At 36.6% G+C, this 26982-nt stretch overlaps 1 protein-coding gene across 1 annotated transcript; it reads left to right on the top strand.

The window, feature by feature from the left end:
• Positions 1–405: 405 nt before the first annotated feature.
• On the top strand, positions 406–26947 carry LOC306888132 (DISP complex protein LRCH3-like). Its single transcript, XM_079446284.1, has 20 exons — positions 406–782; positions 9242–9386; positions 13583–13709; positions 13808–13913; positions 14003–14139; positions 14284–14393; positions 15296–15389; positions 15492–15618; positions 15719–15864; positions 15980–16056; positions 16623–16668; positions 16748–16876; positions 17413–17460; positions 17576–17629; positions 19572–19605; positions 19708–19800; positions 20254–20354; positions 21376–21513; positions 21594–21671; positions 26074–26947. The coding sequence occupies exons 1-20, from the start codon at positions 527–529 to the stop codon at positions 26230–26232; spliced, it is 2205 nt and encodes a 734-aa protein (XP_079302410.1). The 5' UTR covers positions 406–526; the 3' UTR covers positions 26233–26947.
• Positions 26948–26982: the final 35 nt, after the last annotated feature.

The raw sequence follows: 26982 nt of genomic DNA, 5'->3' as shown, positions 1-26982 counted from the left end.
TTATAACTTTTTTGTAAAAATAGGAATATTAAACGAAAACATTAATAAGCAAAGAATAACAAATTAAACATAAACAGAATTTTTAAAAATCCTCAAATTGTTTCAAGAATGTCACATTAAAATGTATAAAAATTATAAAAAATAAAATAAATAAAATAATTACTTTTTAATATTCATCTTAAAATCTAAATATTATATATATATATATATATTATTACAAATGATTTACCAAAAAGATGTAATATTACATAAACGGAAACATTAATAAGCAGAGAAATGAATCGTCATCTACAGAATCATTAAAAAAATCTAATTGTTTCAAGGATCTGTCACATTATTTATCACTAGTTAGACAAAAGATTTGAGAAGCGAGTCGTTTCAATCCACGCACGCGCTGACGTCAGTGTCCTCGCCGGTGCTCCGTCGATCGGTGCGTCTCTCTGCCTCCGCGCGCTGCACATGCGCACTGCAACTGTCCGAGCTCGTGCGGGGCCCGTGACGATCCAGCGGGAGTGTTAGCTGTGTAATGGCGGCTTCGGTGTTGCTCTCCGCGGAAAGCGCCGTGCCCTCTTTTACCGTCGGTCACCCTGCCGGAGTCGCGGCGGCGGGAGCTGCTCATCACGGATTATCCAGTGTTCCCGGAGTCGCGTCCTGGAGCCGCTCGCTGGACCGGGCGCTGGACGAGGCGGCGGCCACCGGAGCGCTCACCCTCAGCGGCAGGAAGCTGAAGGAGTTCCCGCGGAGCGCCGCCGGACACGACCTGACCGACACCACACGCGCCGGTAACGAGCTAACCTTCACATTCCGTTCCCCTTTAACCGTTTTAACCGTTAACCCGTCCAGAAGCTAAGCTAAAGCCGCGCTAGTCGAGTTTTGAGGCTAGTTTGCTCTGTGTTTGACTGTAAACAGAGCTGGAAGCCCACCTTCGGTCCAATCTGCAGATACTGTCTAAAGTTAAGATTAACTCATGGTTGTGTTTAATCTGTCGAAATGAGCTCCATATCAACATCTGAAGTGTCCTAAAACCACAACACTTCAAACGGTGACTCCTGTAGGTTATTTGAGACCCAAACATTGGGTTTGTTTGACAGGTTAAGAGCTTTATTATGTTGGTCATCCTCAGGTTAAAGTGTTTGATTGTCATGTCATCTTGTTGACTTTATAAGATGTGAATTTTGAGGAATGCTATCTTATTAAAGGGTTTCATATTTACATGAACACATGAGATCCAGTCAAGGCTTTTTATTATAATATTGGCAGGATGCTGATGATCATGTGAATCAAGGGTTTTACAGTGTTTTTAAATGTTTTAGATACTGTGGACCCCCATCCTAGAACTTAAAAGGCCTCTATATGTTTGCATGTATAAAGAAAGACTGCATTTATACTGTGAATATTTACATTTAGTCATTTAGCAGATGCTTTTATCCAAAGCGACTTATAAATGAGGACAACAGAAGCAATCAAAACCAACAAAAGAGCAAAAATATGCTATATATGTGACCCTGGAGCACAAAACCAGTCTTAAGTGTCATTTTTTTTGAATTTGAGATTTATACATCATCTGAAAACTGAATAAATAAGATGTATGGTTTATGACGACAGGACAATATTTGTCTGAGATACAACTATTTGAAAATCTGGAATCTGAGGGTGCAAAAAAATCTAAATATTGAGAAAATCTCCTTTAAAGTTGATCAAATGAAGTTCTTAGCAATGCATATTACTAATCAGAAATTAAGTTTAGATATATTTATGGTGGGAAATTGACAAAATATCTTCATGGAACATGATCTTTACTTAATATCCTAATGATTTTTGGCATAAAAGAAAAATTGATAATTTTGTTGGCTATTGCTACAAATATTTTTGTATATTTTGTATATTCTGCTTTTGTGCTCCAGGGTCACATATTTATATATAATCTTATTTTTTTGTTTCTTAATTGTTTTTGTTTCACTGTTTCTCTTTAAACTCTAATCCAAAATCTCTGATGTTTATTATATGAGACCCTGTTTGATCGTGAGGTTAATATGTGCTGTATTTTATTACTATAGCAGATGAACAGATACTTCATTTATTATTCCAATCTATTGCCTTTTAAAGCACATGTATGTGCATAGTGACTGAGAAGGACAATAATAGCATTATTACTGATTATTCATAAAAATCGTTAAATGCCTTGCATCTTCCACACGTATTAAATCATGCCCGACTGTAATGTAGCTTGCTTATCTGACACATACAGGTGCAGGCCTCACGGTTCAGGAGTTTCTAGACGTGTTCAGACATGTGATTTTCATTTCATCGCAAGAATCATGTGACCTGCATGTATAGGACCCCATATGTTTATAAAATATTTTAGATTTTAAGTTGCATAAAACCACTTTAAATGAGTTGTGTGTACACCGTAAAACCAGTCCAGGCTATATAAACATCTGTCTGAAGATTTTTGCGGACTGCTGTATGTTTAAATGACTGGTAAATCCCTAAATAACCACCTAACTGACCGGCATGCAGATAGACAGGTTCATTACTCTTCTTAACAGTTATGACAATACCATAATGCCATCTCTGTGTGTACAGTTGCTTTGTGGTTTTCAGTTTTAGGTTTCAAATTGCAGAGAAAATTAGAATTTAATTTATTTTAGTCTAAAACGTTATGTATATGATGCTTAATGTCTCAAATTACTATCGGAAAGGGAAGATGCAGACTGCTTTTATTATAGACATCAGCTATATAACACAAGGAGGCAATTGCATTGTGTAGATGCATGATTCACAGCATCTTTAATCTTTATGTTTTAGGGAATAAAGTGGTGTTACGTAATGCAAGTTTCACTATTATTACTGCTCATATTTAACAAAGCCTAGGTCTAGTAAGTGTTACCCCAGTTAGCTGCCCAGTATTGTGTTGCACGGTCTGAAAATAGGAAACGGTCATCGTAGCTCAGGACTACAGCTCTGATCCTGAGCACACTTGGTGTCTTGTGTCTGTCAATATTGATCGTCTGTGCAGTGCATGCTGGGATGCACACAAAATTCTCTGATTTCGTTCTCATCCAAAGCCGGTTCACAAAAATGCAGACTGTAGGAATGAACGGGAACAAAAAAATAAAGCAAAGCTTTCAATGCTGTAACCCCAAAAATAGCTCTATTGCTTTGCTGTGAGTTTGTTATGGTTTGCTAATGACAGATTGTGAGTGCCATAGCTTTGTTTCTGCCAGATAGTTTATGGGTCTTTTTTTAGTGAGGTCATTTTAGGGTGATAATAACAGTTTAACATCGGCTCTTGATTCTGACTATAAGAGGTTTATCAATAATGCCTTTTTTTCTGTAAAGGCTACTTATTAAATTTAGGAGAAAAAGAGACAGCTGTGAATGCTAGAGATTGAATAAACAATGTTTTTGGCATCACAAGAGGACCTCAGATGATGCCAACCTTCAAACAACATACAACTACAAATGTTGCTATATGTTGCGATTAAACTTATAATCATTGAAGTTAATAGTGTTCACCGTCTATTTGAATACATGACATTAACTAACTACATGATTTTACTGTACATTTCTGCCATATGGACATCAACTTGACATAGTCACCACCGATAAGCTATAACTAAATATAATGTAGAAACTTAAAAATAGAAACTTACATTTTCTGTAAAGCTGCTTTGCAGCGATTTGTATTGTGTGAAGAGCACTGTACAAATAAACGTGATATGAATTGAATTTAGTGATCTGTATAATGAATTTTAGTACATATAGGCTAAACCTATTCTAACTTCTTAAATCTAAATGATACAATACTGATAACCGGAATACAACTATGTAGTAATTATAATGTGTTTCAAATAGTTTTCTTCCAAAAAACATAAATTTTTACAATGCAGTACAGTATAAGGTAACCTACAGAGAACTAATGAACAGTTTTTGATGGCCACTTTTTATGCATCTTTACACATGAGTTAAAAAATTTGGCATAAGATTACTTGTAGTGTATCTCTAAAACAACAACAAAACATGTAACTTAAGCTGTCTTTACACAGCAGAGTTAAGGCTGCTATGTGCCTGCTTAAAATTCAGTGTAAAGATGCAATGCTGCATAAAAGCCAGACTAAATTATGCCGGCTCTGACCCAGCTCAGCCCCAGTATCAAAGTATACAGTCCTAATTGCTGTGTAAATTTATTTAGGCAGAAAAAGACACTCAAATGCTACTTCAGAAGCACTACTGTGCCACCTTTACACTGTAAATGATGCATTACAGAGTTACATGGTAAATAATAACAGGTTTGTCAGGAAGTATTTTAACTTTTTTTTTTCGTTAAAAGTGACAGATCTGAATGCTCCACCTGTGGTGTAATCTTAATATGCGTCATTGAAATGATCTGTTGGCTGTTCGTATTGAATAATTCATAGTCAAGCAGCTATTGTTGAGAGTGTTTGTAAGTCTCTGCTGACTTGACGTGACATTTGACTTTGTGATATTGCTTTGGCTGCGTTGTCCTGTGAACTGTGCCAAATGCACTGGTCTCCTGCTAAGGAACGCTGTCTTCCCTCAGCTCAGAAGACTCAGAACAGGTGTCCTCCCTCGGAAAGCGATTACAAGGCCTTCTGGACCGCTGTCGATTCAACGACACCAGCAGCGCAAACAGCGGGATTGTCCCCGCTGACTGTTTAATTAACTTCAGACTCCCATTTAGAAATGTGTGCTGTATTTAGTTGTAGTTGCTGTTGTCTTGTCAGTTGATAAATTTTTCTTCAAGATGATGGAAGTAAATATTTTGATCTTGCAGTCTTGGCAGATAGATGGAGGTTTGGTTGTAAATTTTAGACTTCCAGTTCTATTGATAATAGTTATTTGACTATTCTGGTTAGTTAGCACTCTTGAGGTTTTGTTGAAGATATTATATTGATTATTTTATTGTGGTCTTTCTTTCTTTCTTTCTTTCTTTCTTTCTTTCTTTCTTTCTTTCTTTCTGTGAAGGTTGAGTCACTATCACATGTACTATATACCTTAAATACTTTTTTGTTGTTGTTTGTTACTGTAATGACAGCGTGGGAATAAAATGTGCTAAATAGTCATGTCAATGTCGTAGTATTGAATGAAGTTGAGTTTTTCTTTGTTGTTGGATTTCGGTGCTGATATGTTCTAGCTTTGCACGAGTTGTTTGGGAAACTTTACCTCTCTCAGGGTGCTGTGGACTGTGGTCATGTCAGTTTACTTGAGAAAAGTCAGAGACATTGCAATTACACTCTTTCCCACGCCATGCTTTGTTTTGAACAGGAGCTCTTGGCCTTATATAAGCAGGCATGTCAAGTTCACCGCACAGGACCTCTTGGTTGCAACATGATGAGCACTTAAACACACACTGGCGTGTCTCCTGTCTTCTGCTCTCAAACACATCTCAGACATAGACAAAGAAAGAAGACTGAGCTTGTCTTCATTTTGCTGGAGGAGGTTTTTGTGCATTGTCTTTTGCTTCTTGGTGACTTGATGTGTCCATGACAGAAAAGTGCATCTACAAAAGCAAGAAATTGTATTGTTATACTGTGTTTAACTTACAATTTTTTTTGCTTAGTGCGTTGTTCATGAAATTTGTAGGAACTGTTACATTTTGTGGCCTTGTTAATTTAGTTTAGTGTAGATTTATTCTGGGCTGGCTGATATATTGAATATTCATGATATGCATTGAATATATAACATGAAACAACACTACTAATATCACAGTAATTCATGCATTTTATTGTAGACCAGTTTAGTTCATCATTGTTGTGACAGAGAATGTTAAACTGTTTCAACACTCAACGTTTATGGATGTATGTGTGTATGCGCATTAGCACAGTTGATTAATTTTTCAGATTAACAGGTTAGGGTTTTAACTGTATTTTACTTCTTGTATTAAACATTTTGAATCAACTTCGCATGTGTAGCTGTTTCAAAATGATGGTTGTTCTGACTAGATAAAAAATAGGATTTTTTTATTTTAGACTAGAAATATATGGTTTGTATTTGGTGTTATTTTGCAGTGTGTTTTATTGAAAAGGCTTATGAGAGAGATATTTGATCTAGAAGGAATCCTTCGAGGGAGGATGCAGGATTGAAGTTGTCTCGCCTCGAGGCCAGAACTGATGACTGTTATGTACAAGCATGGAGGAAGTGAAGTCATCCGGATATTACTGTCTATATTTGACAGAGGCCACGAGTCAGGCTGAAATGCTGTCCTGTGCTAGACACTCATAGAGGAAATATAAACCAAAAACGAGAAGATGAGATGCACATTACTCAGTCTTTGCCCTTCTTGGCTCTGATGTTGCATAATGTTGGTTGTTTTCAGAATTGCAGTATGGTTTGTAAACAGATCGTCACAGGGATCAGAGACTGTTAAGGACAAGTGTCTTGGATCCTGTCTAGGCCTGATACAATCTGATGATTTCTGATCCCACTTCGCTTGTTTAGTGGGTGTTTCCAATAACTGTGTGTGTCTGAGCGTCTGAAAACCAAAACTCCTTATGCCGTATTTTCTGTTAAATATGACTCAGAAAGACAGAAGTTGCTTGTGCTCATCTGAAACATCTGCCCACTTTATTGTAAAAGTGTGTGTGTGTTGAGCTCTCCGTAATGGATCCGTGCTGCGTTTGTGTGCTGGTTTTAGGTGGCAGTCAGTGTAGGAAGCAGACGTTACAGTCAGCAGCACTTCCTGTCTTCCCCATCCCGGATCTCTGCACAGCTGCACTGTGACAAATATAGATCCAGTGTGGATTGGAAAGCCATCAGTACATCCACACACCTCCACAAACAACATATACAGGCTGCAGATCTGATTACACTGTTGTTGTGTTGCAAAATACTGATCCAGGCCTGTAAGATGGCAGAGGTTTAAGAAAAGTTGTGCGATTTGGACACTTGTCTTCTTGAACTGTGCAATATAATTACAGAAAAGTTATCAGTAATTCAGTATTTTTTATCCTTTTGACAATATGTAATATACATCTCATTATTTGTCTATTTGCTCTCTTTTTTGTAAGTCTTAGTCTAAAGAGTTAGAATGAAAATGTTCATGTAATGTTTTTAAATACACATTTTCATCGTGTTTTTATTGTACTTTTTGCTATTAGCATATTCAGAAAATGTAAACATGTTCAGAAAAAACCCAAATTTTTTAAAATGTAGATGTGTTCAGAAAATACTGACAAAATTTAAAAAATGTATTAACATACACATTTTCATAAATTTTATATTTCTGTTTTTTTCCTTTTAAAGTTTTCATTGTTTTTATATAGCCATTTTTGCTATTAGTATATTCAGAAAATGTAAATGTATTCAGAAAATCTTTTTAATTTTTATTTAGAAAAAGCTGACAATCATAACATTAAAATACATTGATCTTTTTTTATATAGTTTATCATTTTTGTTGTAGTTTTTGCTATTAGCATATTCAGAAAATGTAAATATTTTCAGAAAATACAGACAAAAGCTTTTAAAATAGATGGATTGTATTGCTAGTTATGCTAGTAGTATATTCAGAAAATGTGAATATATTCAGAAAATGCCAACAAACTAAAAAAAAAAAGTATTTTTAAATATGTATTCAGAAAATACAGACAAAATCTTTTGAAATAACATACATTTTCATTAGCTTTATATTGTCGTTTGTGCTATTTGGATATCCAAAATGTTTGTAAAGGTTTAAAAAACAAAAACAAATTTTCTTTGTATTTATTGTAATTTTTGGTAATGAAGTTTGAAGTTTAATGAAGATTAGATTGTTCTCAAAACAAACTTTGTCAGGCAAGTTCGGTCCTGTCAAACCGCGCATAGCTAAAATACAAACGCTGCCATGTGTTGTCTGAAGCTTCTGTAAGATCTGCAGCATCTCCTGCATGACGATTGTCTGACGTTTCTCAGAATCTGGTCTGAGTGTTGAAATGAGTGTTGGAGCACCAGTGAGGATATACTGGCCTCTTTCATGTAAACCAGAACAGAAAAATGGACACTTATCTCATTTCTAGTCCGGCAGCTATTTTTGGTAGTCATGGGGTCCCTTGTGTGAGTGTTTGTCCTCTGGGTTTAAAGTCTGTGTGTGTGTGTGCATGCAAATATATAAAGAGTTTCTTGAATTTCTGGTGAAATTAAAGCAAGATTTCTGCATTAGTTCAGAAAAAGATCCTAAATCTTGATGCGGAAGGCACTTTGTTTACCCCTAAACATGTACTAAACGGTTAAACAGTCATTTGAGATTATGAATCTGACATGGAGTATTGTGGGATTGAAAGTGGTCTAGAGCAAGTGAGAAATGAGTATCAGGCAGCAGTTAAACACTGTATTGTATATGCACTATACTGTGCTGTTATTATATCTAATTCAGATTTCAGATCGGACGCTTGCATTGTGGCTGCATTAACAGAAGTATGTTTTATAAATTGATACTTTATGTATAAATTGGGCATGCATTTTGTAATTTGGTCATGCATTTTATAAAAAAAATTCAAATTAAATTTAAGAGTGCATATACAGCAGAGTTCTCTGCATTTTGTAATTTGAGCATGCATTTTGTATTTATAATTAAAATTTGACAGCTGTATGTAATCATGCATATATTTCATTGACCGTTTTGAAAGCAATCATAGGTCATAATAAAGACAACCGCACTTGAATTCTGCATACACAGTGCTGTGTGAACCCTCAAAAGGGGTCAGTCACTTGTTCATGTTAACTGCCAGCTGACAATTGGATAGACCTGTATAATAAGTGTGCAATGGAAATTTTTCCCCACACAAACTAGAATCAGACCTCGATTTTTCTATTTGTAACAGATTCAGTAACTCAGTATTTGGATTTTATTTATGTGAAGTATTACACCAAAAAGGTGGAAATATGTGTTGGTTTGTAATGCACTTGATTAGGTCTCAGATGTTGTGTTTGGCATTTTGGCTTGCAGCAATGAGACTTAATATATCCTGCTTCCAATATCAGCCAATTCAGATCAATAGCAGTAATAAAAAAATAAAAATTTTGGCTGATGTATTTGTATCATTTCCCTGACCTGAATTAGAAGAAAGTTTCTAGAGGGTTCTCAGAGACTGTATTTCCAGCACGTTGGTCCAGGAATGGACAGCCAAGAGCTCATCAAACACGCTTGTACATGAGCGAAACCAAAGACAGGTGTGCAGCTGTTCTGGATGCCAGACATGCTTTTCTCATTGTCTCTTTCTCTCTCTGTTATCTGTCCTCTCAGATCTATCACGAAACAGACTGACGGAGCTGCCGGTGGAGGTGTGCATGTTTGTGTCTCTGGAGAGTTTGAACCTGTACCAGAACTGCTTGCGTTCACTACCAGAGAGTCTGATCAACCTACAGTCCCTCACCTACCTAAACATCAGGTCATATACATACAGACTCAGCATTCATAACATAAAGTGAACATATATTTGTCTAAAATATTGGTATTGAACCATTTTAATGTGGAGATATGAAAAACATTGATTGGATTTGTTAAAAAACACAATCAAGAGTCCATTTGTGACCCTGGAGCACAAAACCTTAAGTAGCAGTCTTAAGTCGCTGGGGTATATTTGTAGCAATAGCCAAAAATACATTGTATGGGTCAAAATTATTGATTTTTCTTTTATGCCAAAAATCATTAGGATATTAAGTAAAGATCATGTTCTATGAAGATATTTAGTAAATTTCCTACTGTAAATATATAACTTAATTTTTAATTAGTAATGCAGGACTCGCAAAATCGCTAGCCCGACGTCCTGGGGCTATTGCGTCTTCCAGTCGGGCTACCAAAATATATCACTGTCCTGCCCGACGGGCCTTAAATACAGGGTTCCCAGGCAATGTTCCCTCTAAGCTGAACGCGCGCGACTGCGCAGAAGAAATAATGTGCCTCGCGCACACAAAAATTATTTGGGAAGCCATTTAATTGAATGCCGCCAGTAAAAGGAAAATAATAGCAATGCTCGGGCAAACCGCTACAGAGCTGATGTCACGACAGAGTTAGAACCGGTTTTATAGAAAGAGAACCATATGCACCAAATGAGTCGCTGTAGAAACTGAATACTTCAATGGTTGCGGTGCGCTCAACACGAGAGACAACGCAAACACAATGACATGTGAAATAAAACATCCTCATGTATTAAAGAAGAGTGGCTTGATTAAGTGCTGGAAATAGCGGAGGATGGGCAAAGAACGGTAACAAAGACATGATCAGTCACACACAAGAGTATTGTACAAACTGTACTTCATAACCATGTTTAGAGAGATATAGAAGAATTCATATGTTCATGTTTTTTTTTATATTTAACTTACAGATCTCCGCTTTAAGTTTTGCTTCAGTTTGTATTCTATTCTATTCTATTCTATTCTATTCTATTCTATTCTATTCTATTCTATTCTATTCTATTCTATTCTATCAGTTTAAATAGTTTGTTTTGATAATGTATTATGTTAGGCCTATATTATAGACTCAAAAACAAGGTCAATTATTTATCAGATTTTTGACTTTGAGTCTCTTGCTCATCAAGGCTGTATTTATTTCAAAAATACAGATAAAACAGTGATATAGTGAAATATTATTGCAATTTCTAATATTGGTTTCCTATTTTAATACCTATACTTTAAAACAGTATTTATTTCTGTGATCAAAGCTGAATTTTCAGCATCATTCCTCCAGTCTTCAGTGTCCCATGATCCTTCAGAAATCATTCTAATATACTGATTTATTATGAGTGTTGAAACTGTTGTGCTGCTATTTATTTGGAACCTGTTACTTTTTTCTTTGATTCTTTGATTAATTTTGAAAAAGTTTAAAAGAACAGCATTTATACAAAATAGAAATATTTTCTAACAATAGAAATCTTTACTATCAGTTTTATCCATTTAACACATCTTTGCTGAATAAAGTTTATTTAGCTTTCTTTAAACTTTTTTTAAAGTATCTTTAAAAAAGAAAGAAAAAAATTATATGGTCTTTATTTTATTACCTTCGTTCATCTTCGGAACACAAATTAAGATATTTTTGATAAAATCCGAGCTCTCTGACCTTCCCATAGACAGCAAGGGTCCTAACTAGGGATGCACAATATTGGAAACAAACTCACATTGCGATATTTTGTGTTTCTGCGATTATATATTGTGATATGGGAAAGAAAAAAAACACCAGACTACTTGAAAAGCTCTATTTGGAAAATAATAATAAATGATTGGGGTGATTTTTTTTTTTTTTTTTAGGTGAGTAAATCAGCACAGAAAAATAAACAAATTACAAACATAGATAAATATTATAGAACAAAGATATAAATTACTGGTTGAATAATCTAATGTAAAATAACACTGCAAAGTCTTCATTGTATAAATTAAATCTAATAAATCTGTACGAAATGATTTTTCTCTGTTTTGTTGTTTGATTAAAATTCATGAGACCGAGCCTTAGGAACATTAAACTGCTGTGAACCAATATACTATCCATTTTCTTTATCAATTGTTTACCTTCACCTAAGCCATAAGCAACTGTGTTTACAAGGATACTTGCAGAGACATGCATTTTGACAGTTTCGTGCGTATGTGTCATTTCAGGCACAAATAGACACGGAAGTGAACGGAATTCAATGTTCACCTGCATCTGAGTGGCTCTCACCTTGTCTAAACCGGGCGCAAGCGGCGTGACGCAACAAAATACAATAGAACCCATTATAATCAATGATGCTGTCTACACTGGATGTGGCGCGACACTGCAAATCCCTGAGAGTAAATCCCTCGTTCTGTTTATGATGTACTGACACAAAGTTCAAAGGATTTGCAATAGTCGATTTGTCACGTCCAGTGTAGACAGCATGGGGCGGCGCAATGCGACAGTTGTCGAGAAACGATCAGTGTATATATATAACAATCAGTATACTAAAAATCGCACATCCTGTGATGTGACTATCGTGGATGTGCACATCGCGATATCGATGCTGAAACGATATATCGTGCAGTCCTTACACGATCAAGGTCCAGAAACATAGCAAGGACATCGGAAAAATAGTCCATGTGACATCAGGGGTTCAACCGTAATTTTAGGAAGCTACGAGAATACTTTTTGTGTGCAAAGAAAACAAAAATAACGACTTTATTCAACAATTCTTCTCCTCATCCTGTAAACAACGAATGCGCAGGGTGCCGCTGCTTACATTAACACGCGCATGCATTGTTTACAGGATTTGGAGGAGAAGAATTGTTGAATAAAGTCGTTATTTTTGTTTGAGAGAGCTCTTGGATTTTATCAAAAATATCTTAATTTGTGTTTCCAAGATGAACGAAGGTCTTACAGGTTTGGAACGACATGAGGGTGAGTAATTTTTGGGTGAACTAACTCTTTAACCCATCTATTATTATGCAATTCCAAAAATCTTCCAACCACCAGGACAAGTAACTCATTGTAATTGACTTGGTAGCTCACCAAAACCATATTTTACTCACAGTTGGTGCACAGCAAGTGTTAATTAGTGGGGTTTACTAAAGCAAGCATCACTAGTACTGTTGCTTAAGCTTAGACATTTGATCTCCAATCCAACTTCAGCTTTAGCGGGTCCTGCACTGTTTGAGGTTCAGACATAATGACACCTCATATTGTTTGGCTTTTTAGACGTGTGTGAGGTGTGTTATTACTTTAGGCAATCTGACTCACAAAATTTGCCTGGAGGATCATAAAACGGGAAAACGATAATCCCACAGGTTTATATTGAAAGTCACATATAGAGACCAGAATCTAACAGAGAAAGACCAGTAAGAAAACAATTAGTGCTATTTTAGTATAATTGTATTACTGTTATTGTGTGTAATATTTTGAATTAGCTTTTAGTTTTAAGTCCAGTTTTTATTTTAAATTTAGCAATTTGTTCTAGCTTTGTTTTTTTTCAGTATTAGTAATTTACTTTTTTCAGTTAGTTTTCAAAAGAAAACTTGTTTAAGTTTCTCATCTAAAAAATGTATTGTATTTGTTTTATTTTGGTTAATAATTTTATTTTTGGTTAACAATAACAACACTGTTAGCAACCAAGAGATGAGAGATTATAGCAAAACCAGATGACATTAGATAAGATGATGTAGAGATCAAACTTCTCAAGTGACTGTAGAACTTGTGTAGAAGCAGCTACAGTGTTTCTCTTGATGTGTGTGGCACAGTCTCCATCTTTATAATAGTTTTTTTTTTTAACAAATGGATTTTTGTTTACAAATCATGAAACCTAAATCTTGTTGAGGAGAGTTTGCTATTACTATTGAGTAATCAGGTTAGTTTTTGCTTTTGCTTGGTGGCAAATAAAATAAACAATGAAATATAACATAAATACGGTAAAATAAACATTTTACGTTAAATATTTTCAGCTAATATTTATATTTATTTCAATTAATTTTTAATATTTTTAGTTAACAATAGCAACACTGTTAGCAGCATAAAATAATTCAGAACTATTTAGTAACTACATTGCCCTTTCAAAGTTATTCAAGCAAAAGCACCACTTATTTTCTTAAATCTAGTCATTGGAGCCTGCGGTTTCTGATTCTCTTGGTTCTCGTTTTCTCTCTGCAGTCGGAACCAGTTGTCCACTCTCCCCGCTCATCTGTGCCGTCTGCCGCTCAAAGTTCTGATCGCCTGCAATAACAAGCTGGTGTCGCTGCCGGAGGATCTGGGCAAACTCAGACAGCTCACCGAACTGGTGTGTGGACCAGCGCTCGCTCAAGCTCTGCAGTCATCTTCACATTTGCTCTCTCTCATGCACATTAGTCATCAATTATCTCTCTCTCTCTCTTCAAGGACGTCAGCTGTAATGAGATCCAGACGCTTCCTCCACAGATCGGTCAGCTGGAAGCTCTGCACGACCTCAACATCCGCAGAAACCACCTCGTTCGCCTGCCTCCTGGTCAGAAACGCAAGCACCTGCACCTGAATGAAATGAGTGATGGTTTTGTGTAGATGAGTTGTGTCATTTCTGTGTTCATCGGTTTGCAGAGTTGGCTGAGCTGCCATTGGTCCGGCTTGATTTTTCCTGTAACAAGGTCACGACAATCCCAGTATGCTACCGCAATCTCAGACAGCTCCAGAGCATCATTCTGGACAACAATCCTCTCCAGAGCCCACCTGCACAGGTAACACACATTCCTGTTTTGATCTAAGAAATACGTCACTTTATGAGAGTAAAAATATTTTTTTCATTGCCTTTGAGAACTACTTAAAAGTCAGGAGCACCACTGAGAATCATGTTTATTGGTGTGTTTTTCCATTTTTTCCAGATCTGTATAAAGGGAAAGATCCATATATTTAAATATCTGAACATGGAGGCATGTAAAGCAGCGTCAGACCTTCCAGACTATGACAGAAGACCACTGCCTTTCGGATCCTGGTAAGAACTCGCTTCATTTCACTGGCTTTTGTGAGCATAAACTCCTCCTTGTCTTTCACTCTCGCACCCACATTCATTTGAGCCGGTGTTTATCGGCCGTATCTCTCAGAGGACACGCAAAGCAGGGCGATTCTGCAGATAAGAAGGGAGGGAAAGGAAAAGACACAGACAGAATGAAAGCTTGGATTGATTGGAATGAAGGTATGAAGAGAGGAGAGATTGCAGCAAAACCGGATGACAGTAGATGAGATGATGTGGAGATCAAACATCTCAGGAAATTTGACAAACTTATATGAGGATCTTGTATACAAAGAGCCACAGTGGTTCTCAAGATGTTTGTGGTAAAAGCACCATCTTTATAAGGATATTGTAAGTGTTTACAAATTATACCACCTAAAATGTTGCTGTTACTTTTCTGATTAATCAGGTTATTATTTGTGGTGGCAAATAAAATATTAAAAAACGAAATAAAATAAAATACAAAATAAAAACAGTTATAAAGTAATATAAAATAGAAAAGCAAAATAAATGGGTGGAAAAAAAACATCAACTTGAGACCAGAAAATCAAAGACTTGAGCTTAAGTAAAATAAAATATAGAATATAAATTAACATACAATAAAATAAATGGGTGAAAAAACAGCACAGACTTGAGAGCAGAAAATCAAAGACTTGATAAAGTAAAATAGAATATAAAATAATTAATGGGAGACAATACCACAGAATTACATTGGAGTAGGGATCCAAGTCATATCTAGACACCAGAAAATCAAAGACATTTTACTTTCATCTCTTGTAGCATGATATGGGTGTTAAAGTAATTTCAGACCTTTAGCAGACTATTTCTATGTGTGAAACCTCAGATGATTTGATGTCGCTCTCTCTGGTCTGTCTGTCTCTCAGTGTAGAGGATTTGTATTCTGGCCGGCTGTACGGAGCTCTGGACTCTGGCTTTAACAGTGTGGACAGCGGAGACAAGAGGTGGTCTGGAAATGAGGCAAGTGCTATTCTGATCACTCAATCAGTGATCCACAGCTGTTATTCTCCATAATGGATCACTCATTTCATTGTCCTGTTCTCCATCTATCCTTTCTTAAAGCCTTCAGACGAGTTGTCAGACCTGCCGTTAAGAGTGGCGGAAATCACCAGAGAGCAAAGACAGAGACGAGATCGAGAAAGAGAACGTGAGGATCATCGGACGGGGTCTCACGTAACCAATGGCACATGTGAGATAACATCTACACTTATGAATCCCTATAGTTCAGACTCTAGTAATAAGCTCTACAGGATTTTAATTTTAAATCACCTTGTCGTCTCTTTCTAAAGTGGAAACAGAGTTTGAACAGATAGACTTCATTGACAGCTGTACGGGGGATGATGATGATGAGGATGGGCGGAGCCGTAGAGGGGCGGAGCCTGTCAGCCTCAGCTCACAGTTTATGGCCTACATTGAAAGACGAATCACCAGAGAGGTGTGCGTTACTAATTAATAAGCTGTAATAATAAGCTGATCACATCAGTTTTAGTCAACACCAGTTGGATTTTGTTGTTAACACGGGGATAATGATAGCTTTACTTTGTTTCTAGGGTTCACCTGTGAAGACCAGCCCATCCAGAGACTTAAGAACTGATGATCCAAGACGCCAAACCTCCTTACATAACCGGTACTGAACTAATTAAACTTTCATGATAACTACAATGTATGATATACATTTGCACTCCACCATGAAGAGTAATGATCTTGTTTTTCATGTCTGTTTCCCGTCTGCTTTGACTAGCTGAAAAATCATAAATTCAATCATCTTGAATTCCATAATTTTTTGCCAGGATAATCCAAAAACGAGAGTTAATTTAGCAGAAAATGAGACAATCCGTCTAGGGCAAGTCGATATGACTCTGCACGAGCCAAGGGATCAGAATTAATTTTTTTTTTGCTTCTAAACTTTACGGTTCAAAAGTTATTAGCATAAACATTAGTGCAAATTTGGCCTGTTGGTTTGGCAGCTCCAAACTTGCCAAATGTTCAGACTGTTCTATATCTGCGTGCCATATTTGATCAATTTCCTGCAAGCAGGTTTATGGGCTGCCATAGACTTCTGAAGAACACTAACTATTACAATGGGTGCCTATGAACCATCTGTACTTCCCGCTAATTAATAAAAAAAATTAAGAATTAGAAATCAAACAGAGAAGTAAAATCTATTTTCACTAACAGTTGTTGTCTTTTTAGTGGTGGGTCAGATACAGCGGTCGCATCTTCATATGCTCACAACCAGGTGAGAGTCCCTGTACATTCACATCTCATTATGCAGTCAATGAAATTTACTCTGAATTTACTCTGGTTGTGTGTGTCAGCGCTCCGCTGGTGTGGCGTCAGGTTCTGGTGGCGGTGTGGAGAGAGTGAGACGGGAAGCTCAGCTGGCGGCTCTGCGGTACGAGGAGGAGAGACAGAAAACAAGATCAGTGCAAAAAGACAACGTCAAGGTACACACAATTATTAAAATTAGCCAAATAAAGTGCTGCGAACTCTTTAAATTAGAAAAAGTTGCTAGAGCATGATTATAAACACAATGAGGCTGTAAAAGCAATTTGCTGATGTGAGTTTACCTGTTTGGTGTGATGTTTAACGTCCCCAGCAACCTCTGTAGTCACATTTAGCCATTTGTTAGCAAATGCTTTTTCGTGACATGTAAAAACAATAAAAAAGTGGGTATTACTGATGAAGAAGATTCATCATTTACTCATCCTCAAATTTTTCCAAACTTATATGAGTTTCTTTCTTCTGTTGAACACAAAAGAGATATTTTGGAGAATGTTGGTAACCCAACAGTTGACGGTACCCATTGACTTCTGTAGAATGGGAAAAAATACTAAGCTTATGGCTGCCGTCAACTGTTTACGAGATGTTCCGAAGGGCGAAAAGTGATCTTTAGCATCCAAATCCCGATTAGAAACTCCCCAAATGTGTCCGGTGATGTTTGTAGAGGTTGGAAATCAATTGTTTGTCTTTCTATCTTCAGCACAATTCCTCTCAGAGCCCTACGAAGCTCAGTCCGACAGACAGTGAGGTGAGTGTCTGCTTCACATTTGCACAATCACTTCCTCCCTATCCATCACTTCATCCTGCTGTGTGTGAATGTAAGTGTGTGGCGCTGTAGTCATATGCATACTGTCCCACCCCAGAGTCTGTACCCCTCCAGACGGTCCACTCACACCGATGACTCCGCCCTCTTCATGGTAAGAGCCAATCAGCTCGGATCATGCGTTATCCTCTGCACCATCTCATTTCTCTTGCGTGTTCACTTCCCTTAAAAGGTGTCACTATTAATCTTTATAACTTTGCATAATGTATTGACATGATTTAAGGTTATTTCTAATCAAAAACTCTTTTCTGATCCATTTAAGCTGTTAACATCCTTTAAAGTTGCACTCAGTTATTAAAAAGTTTACTCATAAGTTATTGTTCTTTTGACACATGATTCAAATGGTGTCCACTCACAAGACTCTAGTGGCAAGAAAAGGCTGTTTTGTTAAGACATGACCAGCCTTATATTGTAATTGATAGTATTACTCTCTAATTACTGTTAAAACTTGCTGAGTGCATCTTTAATATTAGATCTGCTTTTCCTGGCGAGCATCTTTAACACTCCTGCCCTGCTTCTTTTGCTTCCCTTCCTGTCTCTCTCTCTCTTTCTCTCTCTGTCATGTTGGTTCTGTGTCAGAGTGAGTTTGAGCCCCTACTGATATTTGAGATAGACACAGATACCAACACTATAAAGAAGAGGCCAGACCCTCACAAACAGGTGAAAGACACGCAGACATGTTTACTAGCTGTCTAAATGGGGATTTACCATTCACTGCTGTTGATTAATGCTGATTCACAATTAGTATTGCTCATAATTAGGGTTAGGGATATGAATAAACCCCAAAACCTTTGTATTCAATTTTTGCATGTTGCAACACTACTCACACATTGTTTTTTTTGGAGACTGGAGATGATCTGCCTCCATCACTCTGTTGTTTGTAGATGCAAATAAGCTTATTATGGATTTTTTTTTATTATTTAAAAAAAAATGTTATTATGTTTAATGTATTTTTATTTGACAATTTCATTCTCAAAAATGTTAAAAAGCTAGTAAATTAAATAATAATAATAATAATCATTTATTTATTTGTTTGTAGCCTGGAGATGATCCATCTCCTTCACTTTGTTTCTATAAATGCAAATAGTCTTATGCATGTTTCCTGATGATTTTTTAATTAAAGCTGATTTTGACCCCTAAAAGAAAACATTTAACATTTGTTTTAGCATTTTTCCTGCAGCTTTTTCAGTAATAAACTTTAAAATCTTTTACTCTTCGACTCTTAACACTTTCTCAAACCCGCTGTTTATTTCCTAATTGCGTCCCTTTATTTCCCCTCGTTTCGTATACCTTTCTCCCTCTCTGCATTGCTCTGGCTGGCTAGTCTCTCTCTGCTGTGCCGCTGGATGGCTGTGTGTCTCCCACTTTATCCGTCGCCGCCTCCTGTACGCCGCAGGTACTGAACCGCAAGAGCCTGGAGATGATCTGCCTCCTCCACTTTATTTCTGTAGATGCAAATAAGCATATTGTGGATGATTTTACTTTCATAAATTCACTACACAACGATACTGCTGTTGCATTCAGATCTAACGAGGCAGAATGCAGTAAAGAATGAGTTTAATCTTAACCAGCCACAACTGTGACATAACTGTGAATAACAAAATATCTGTTTTTGGCCCCTTGGTTCTTGTTTTTGTCTCGTTATTTGTGACAAAAAAATTGTCTGATATCTAATTATTTTAATGCAGCGTTTCACTGTAATAACCATCATATATTTTGTGATTGACTGTGATTTTGTGAGCAGTATTTCCATTTCATTGAGGAAATAATGCTGGAAAGCTGTGACGTCATGCCTGTTTAGGACATGGTGTAAGATTTCAGCTGATGCATGTGCATGTTTGTTTAGGGTTTGGAAGTTCTCACATCAAAAGCGTAATGTAAAAATGATGGCGAATCTCACAAAAACTGCCAAGAAATATCTGTGACAGACGTCTTTATAAGATTCACGCCTAGAGTTCACTTGAAGTGCATGCCACAGATACACTGTTCATTTTTCATGTCATGACCTTTTTATTTTTTTCTCTTTCCTTCTGTAGCAAGGTGAAGATTATGGCTCGCTGTCACCCACCGGTATGTGTTTGTTTAAATCAGACTTTATCTTCCTCTTTCCTTCTGTTTTGTTATTTAATTCTTTGCCCCGCATCCCATTGTGACTTTCTTCTGGTCCTGCAGCCCTCCAATCCCCCACGTCCCCATCCCGCGGCCCCAGCCAGAGACCTGAGAGTTACCTGTTCCTCCTCAGTCAGCGAGAGGAGAAGAAAAAAGGTTTGTTTATCTGACTCATGCTGATTGCTGCTTTATGCGACTTTCATGATGTCATGAATAAACCAATGATGCACACACTTATATACAATATATTGCCAAAAGTATTGGGACACCCCCTTCTTATAAACAGGTTTGATTATTTTAGTAATTTCCATGAGTACAAATCTTAATGTTAAAGCATGTAATGATATTCTAGGGAATTGTGTGCTGCTTATTCTATAGCAGGAGTTTGGACAGAACCCTTTTCTATTCTAACATGACAGTGCCTCTGTGTATAAGGCAAGGTTCACAATAGTAATGCTATAATAGTGTGTAAATAATACTAAAATAACACTCAAAGTGGGCAGTCATTGTTGCTCTCTATTACAGGCATGTCAATCTTGGCTCCTGATTGCTACATGTTGATGTAATTATGTGCTGACGTGCTCCTAATGGCATGTGACTGTTTTGCAGGTGAATCAGGCACACAGAAGGCGGAGCCAGTGGAAGCCACTCCCACACAGAGTCCCGCCCCGACGGGGGAGGAGGCAATACTGATAGAGCAGCTGAGAAGGGTGCGTCAAACAAACTGCTTTTCCAGCATGTATTATTTATTTATTGATTATACATACATACATATACACTACCACTCAGAAGTGTTTGGACAATAAGATTTTTAATGTTTTTAAAGAAGTCTCTTCTGCTCACCAAGCCTGCATTTATTTGATCCAAAGTACAGGAAAAACAGTACAATTTTGAAATATTTTTACCATTTTAAAATAACTGTTTTCTATTTAAATCTTTTAAACTGTAATTTATTTCTGTGATCAAAGCTGAATTTTCAGCATCATTCCTCCAGTCACATGATCCTTCAGAAATCATTCTAATAAAGACTCAAAAGACATTTATTATTATTATTTTGTTGAAAACAGCTGAGCAGAGTTTTCAGGATTCTTTGATGAATAGAAAGTTCAAAAGAACAGCATTTATCTGAAATATAAATTTTTGTAACATTATAAATGACTTTATCATCACTTTTGATCAATTTAAAGCATCCATGCTAAATAAAAGTATTAATTTCTATAATTCCCTCCCGCCACACAAAAAAAATGATACTTACTCCAAGTGTATAATGTTACAAAAGCTTTTTATTTCAGATAAATACTGATTTTTGGATCTGTCTATTCATCAAAGAATCCTAAAAAATGAACTCAGCTATTTCAAAAATTGATGATGATAATAATAATAATCAGAAATGTTTCTTGAGCAGTAAATCAGTATATTATTATGATTTCTGAAGATCATGTGACACTGAAGACTGGAGTAATGATGCAGAAAATACAGCTGCAGATCACAGAAATAAATGACATTTTAACACATATTCACATAGAAAACAGTTATTTTAAATAGTTTCACAATATTACTACTTTTGCTGTATTTTGGCTCAAATAAATGCAGACATGGTGAGCAGAAGAGTATTTTTTTTTTTTAAACATTGAAAAACTTACTATTCAAAACGTTTGTCTGGTGGTGTGTATATATTTTTCTTTACAAATTACTTTGTCCTGCTGTAAGTCTTACTTTGCAACCCTGTAGAATATCGAGTGCCGACTCAAGGTGTCCTTACCCAGTGATCTTGGGGCAGCTTTGACTGACGGGGTCGTGTTGTGCCATCTGGCCAACCATGTGCGTCCCCGGTCCATACCGAGCATCCATGTACCCTCACCGGCAGTGGTGAGAGACTTTCTGGGTTTGTTTTAGTTTTTGTGTATGTGCATAGCATTGCATCGGTTTCATGTTTTCTCTCTTTCCAGCCCAAACTGACGATGGCCAAGTGTCGACGAAATGTGGAGAACTTCCTAGAGGCCTGCCGCAGAATCGGAGTTCCTCAGGTATTCTTTAAAACCAAATTAAGAAATAACTTCTCTGTTTCATATTTGTGACCCTGGAGCACAAAAACAGTCTTAAGTCTCTGGGGTATATTTGTAGCAATTGCTAAAAATACATTGTATGGGTCAAAATTATCCATTTCTCTTTTATGCCAAAAATCATTAGGATATTAAGTAAAGATCATGTTCCATGAAGATATTTAGTACATTTCCTACTGTAAATATATCATAACTTAATTTTTGATTAGTAATATGCATTGCTAAGAACTTAATTTGAACAACTTTAAAGGTGATTTTCTCAATATTTAGATTTTTTTGCTCCCTCAGATTCCAGATTTTCAAATAGTTGTATCTCGGCCAAATATTGTCATTTAGATTATGTATAAATCACAATTTCAAAAAAATGGACCCTTATGACTGGTTTTGTGCTCCAGGGTCACATTTGCTTCAAAACATTTCTTGCTGTTTTCTCTATTGCCTTCAAGTTAAATCGCTAATACTACTAACTCTTTCTCTGTCTCCCTCCATTCCCTTCCAATTTAAAACCATCAACCCCTCATTGTGTTTTATTTGAACGCTCCTTTTCCTCCTCGTCTCGGCTCTGTGGACAGGATAGTTTGTGTTCAGCGGGTGACGTGTTGAAAGGGGAGGTGGTTTGTGTGTTTAGGCTGGTTGAGGCCTTGCTCTCTCTGGCACCGCCTACCCTTCACTCTGCTGCTCCTTCCCAGCTGGCTGGATTTGCCCTTTTCTACCTGTCAATCATGTCGCTGCTATGTGCTCTCTACTGCCACCTGGTGCCAAGCCTTTAAATCACACTTCCATGTTAATCACTGCACTAAAATAGCCAATGTTGTCTTTGTGCAGAATTACACAATAGCTGGTGTTTATGCACACAGATGTTACATTTATAGTGTTTTCTAGTGCACAAAATCGATACTTCGCTAAGCTCCGCCCCCTCTGCGTAAAGTTGCTTGCTTAGTCTTTATAAAATAACATTCATGCAAATGTCATAAAGGGATACAATTTGGTTTAATGGTATTATTACATGGACTGGAAAAAATTGTCATTTTTGTGCCATTTATTTAAATAAAATAATTTGCACTACTGTTCAGTTTGAAGTCAGGAAGATTTTTTTAATATTTTGGGAAGAAGTTTCTTCTGCCCACCAAGGCTGCATTTGTTTGACCAAAAATACAGAAGAAATAGTGAAATATTATTATTATTTTCTATGTGAATATATAATAAAATGTAATTTATTCCTGTGATCAAATCTAAATTTTCAGCATCATTACTCCAGTCTTCAGTGTTACATGATCCTTCAGAAATCATTCTAATATACTGATTTACTGCTCAAGAAACATTTCTGATTATTAGTAATGTTGAAAACAGCTGTGCTGCTGAATATTTTTGTGGAAACTGTTATACATTTTATTTTTCAGGATGCTCTAATGAATAGAAAGTTCATAAGAACAGCATTTATTTGAAATAGAAATCTTTTGGAACATTATAAATGTCCAATTTAATGCAGCCTTGTTGAATAAAAGTATGAATTAAAATGAAGCAAAATAAACAGAAGTCTCATTTGATTGGTTAGTGATGTTCTAAGGCGGGGCTTAGCGAACAGTCATTGAGTGTTTATATGAGTGTTTGTGAGTGTGTTGAGAGCACATTTCCATAAAAGGTCTATCGAAAAGCACAAAGTTGGGCGGATTCGCCCATTCAGCCTTAAACAAGACGACAGAACAAGCTGCCTGCTCCGTGAACGAGCCCTTTATTGTGCATCAGTACTGCTGCATTTTTCCCCAAAGTTTGCTGAAGTGTTTGAGTACTCTGTGAGGCTTTGAGTTTCTGAGGGTTTGTGTGAATAAAAAGGAAATGAGACAGAGTGGAGAACGCCAAACCATAAACTCCCCCTGTTTTATCCCTTTGTGCCTTACTGTGTGTATGTCACTGTCTTCCACCTCACAGTTAACACAATAGTTCAGCCTAAAATAACAATTACTCACCTGCTTGTCATTCCGTATGAGCTGCTTTCTTCCATGAAACACAAAAGGAGAAATTTTGGCATACTGTCTGAGCTTTTCTCTTCCATACAGTTAAAGTGAATGGTGTCGGATGTGCCATGTGGCATACACAGCTTACATGTTAAGTCTGTTTATTCTAACAGAATTATCATATGGCTTCAAAATGCTTGTAATATAGTGCACAAGTCATATCATAACAGCAGTTCATATTATATGGTGCTTTATTGTTCTTTTTGGAGCCTGACAACCCCTATACTCATTGACTTTCACTGGGCCTCATTCATGAACACATGAATACATTTGAAGTAATTTGTCCGTCAAAATAAATTAAAAAGGATTATATTAAAGCATTAAGCTTGCAGACGAATATTGCTGATGCTTAGAATAATTATAATCCTTAATAAAAATACAGAAATATAATTTTTGCTTGTCAATGAAGTTTATTTTTATGTTAAACTAATTGATTGTTAAAAACAATGAATTATTTTATTTAATATTATATTTGTTATAACAGTGTTGTACAGTACAATATTTATATTTATTCATTTATCAGATGCTTTTATCCAAAGTGACGTATTTTTATATTTTTTACGATTTATTTATGATAATATTGTTGCAGTATTACATGTTATTATGGTAAAGTGTTATCAAAATGCAGTGCTTAAAAAAAAAATAAGAATACTTTTTTTGTGTAAACAAAATTCTGCTTGTGTTTCATTGAGTGAAGCTTATTATGTGGAAAAAACAGCTGGGACTTTCTGTTAAATGTCTCATTTTGTGCAGAAAGTAAATCATGCACATTTGAAATGATTTAAGGTGTGTAAATAACATCAGAATTTGACTTTTTGGCTGAACTAACCCATTAAATATTTAGAAAACCACTCTTATCCCTGCAGTTATCAAGCATGTTGTCAGTCTGCACCAGAACACATTTACTCACTGAAATAACAGCCCTCATCCACCAGTACATGCCTGTTGTAATGAATAGCTATACAGTGAAATATGTTCCTAACACGCTTAGGAGACACACAGTGGTCGCAGAGAGTGTGTGAGCATTTGTCTGTCAGATTTGTGTGCCATATTGCCTGGTTTTCCTACAGTCTGACTGTTGTCCTCTGCTTTTCTACAATAAAATCTAAACTCATGTATCCTCTGTAGACGTGTGTTTTATCACTAGTTAAGTTGTGCGTTTGAGTCTGTGAGTCACAGCTTTATATTGGATCGATAGATGGCACCTAGTTTGATTTATCGCTCATGTTTTTAGCACAAATAGTGCAGGATGATTTCCAAACCCTGCTTTGATCTTTAGGTTAAGGGCTTCGTTCAGATCACTAACTCAAAGAATCTGCAATAACAGCCTCTACTAATATTTCAGTTCATTTATAGTATCAGACTAGTTGACGCTGTGTTCTTGGTTTGAACAATTTTTCCATTTCTCCTCTTCTCCTGCATCGTTGTTTATTGTCATTATTACGCTTTCTTTATAAGTTAAGTTCTTCCTTAGTTGTACCTTATCTGCTTTAAGTTCCTCTATTTTATAGTTCACCCAAAAATTAAGATTTGCTGAAAATGTGCTCAGCATCAGGCCATCTGAGATGTTTATGAGTGTGATTCTTCATCAGATTTGGATAAATGTATCATTGCATCAGTGTCTCAGCAATGGATGCTCTGCAGTGAATGGGTGCCGTCAGAATGAGAGTCCAAACAGCTGATAAAAACATCACAATAATCCACACCACTCCAGTCCATCAGTTAACATCTGGAGAAGACAAAAGCTGAAACAAATCCAGCATTAAGATGTTTTTAACTAAAATCTGAATCCATAATAACTCTTCCTCCAGTGAAAAAGTGTTCTGGTCTGAATCAGGAGAGAAATCTGCATCAAGCAGCGTTTACAAGCCAAAACAGCTCTAAACTAATATGTGGCTGGATTTTGATGTGAGAGACAACAGGAGATGGGCTTTTTCACTGGAGGAAGCGTTATTATGGATAATGGACTAGTATTTGAGTTAAAAACGTCTTGATGGATTAGTTTCAGCTTTTGTCTTCTCCAGATGTTAACTGATGGACTGGAGTGGTGTGGATTATTGTGATGTTTTAATCAGCTCTCATTCTGACGGCACCCATTCACTGCAGAGCATCCATTGCTGAGACACTGATGCAGAGACACTTTTCTCCAAACCTGATGAAGAAACAAACTCATCCTGATCTTGAAATTTTCATTTTTGGGTGAACTATTCCTTTGATCATTTCATTTTTAAGTTATTTTTTCAAGTTATATTAATTTAATAATTTGTTTCTCCATTGACACCCTTTTCGTCCTTTTTTTTGTTCGCCCCTGCTCTCTTTGTGTTTGTGTGTGTGTGTGTTTGCGGCCGCAGAACCAGCTGTGTCTCCCCCTGCACATCCTGGAAGAGCGAGGTTTGCCACAGGTGGCTGGGACGGTCCGTGCCCTCCTGGATCTGGCTCCTCCGAAACACACGCCGTCCCCGAGCTCGACCCCGACCGGCTCCAGCGCCGTCTCCCCCCTCGCTCTGTAGGAATCTCCTTCCAGCAGGCTCAAAGATCTTTAAGACTCCTTTCTGTTCTTGAGTGCCTCATGAACGGTTCTGTAACGGTAACACACTCACACACTACCTGCTCTGTGAACACACACACTCTTCAAACCCCAACCAGCCCTCAGACAACAGAGCAGAGGAGAAGAGACGACTGACCGACAGACATGTCCAGAGACGACTTTGAAGCTATATTTCTATTTCATTTTAACAGTTTGTTTTACACTTTAATATCTCTAACTATTATGGGTGATGTTTATTTTGTATTATTATTATAATTATTATTATCGACTCTCAAAGGATGTGGGAATGAGAGTTGGCCAAAACTACGTTTACGTATCTGAGAGTTACATTGGCTGGTGGTTTAATCTCACAAAACCTGCAGGTCACATTTCACCCGGAAATAAAAATAAGATGATATACTTGCAGAAATTGAAAACTATTTTGTAGGACCTTTAAGATTTATGTGACATTATTTTTGTGATGTACAAAACAAATTCTCATCACATTGCAAAAATGTAATGCAAAGGAATGTGTGTTATTTCAATAAAATGTTTAAACCTTTTTTTTTTCTTTGCATTATAATGCAGTTAAAAATATTTTAAAACAGGTTGTTTTATTGCATTGTAAAGCTGAGAAAATTTAAACTTTTTTTAATTAATTTTTTTGGAACCATTAGGATTTTTGTGACATTATTTTCATGACATACAAAACAAATTCTCATCACATTGCAAA

Source organism: Barbus barbus, assembly GCF_936440315.1.
Source record: "Barbus barbus genome assembly, chromosome: 22".
NCBI lineage: Eukaryota > Metazoa > Chordata > Actinopteri > Cypriniformes > Cyprinidae > Barbus > Barbus barbus.
The sequence above is the reverse complement of the archived record's forward strand: the minus strand, read 5'-3'. Positions and strand labels throughout refer to the sequence as shown.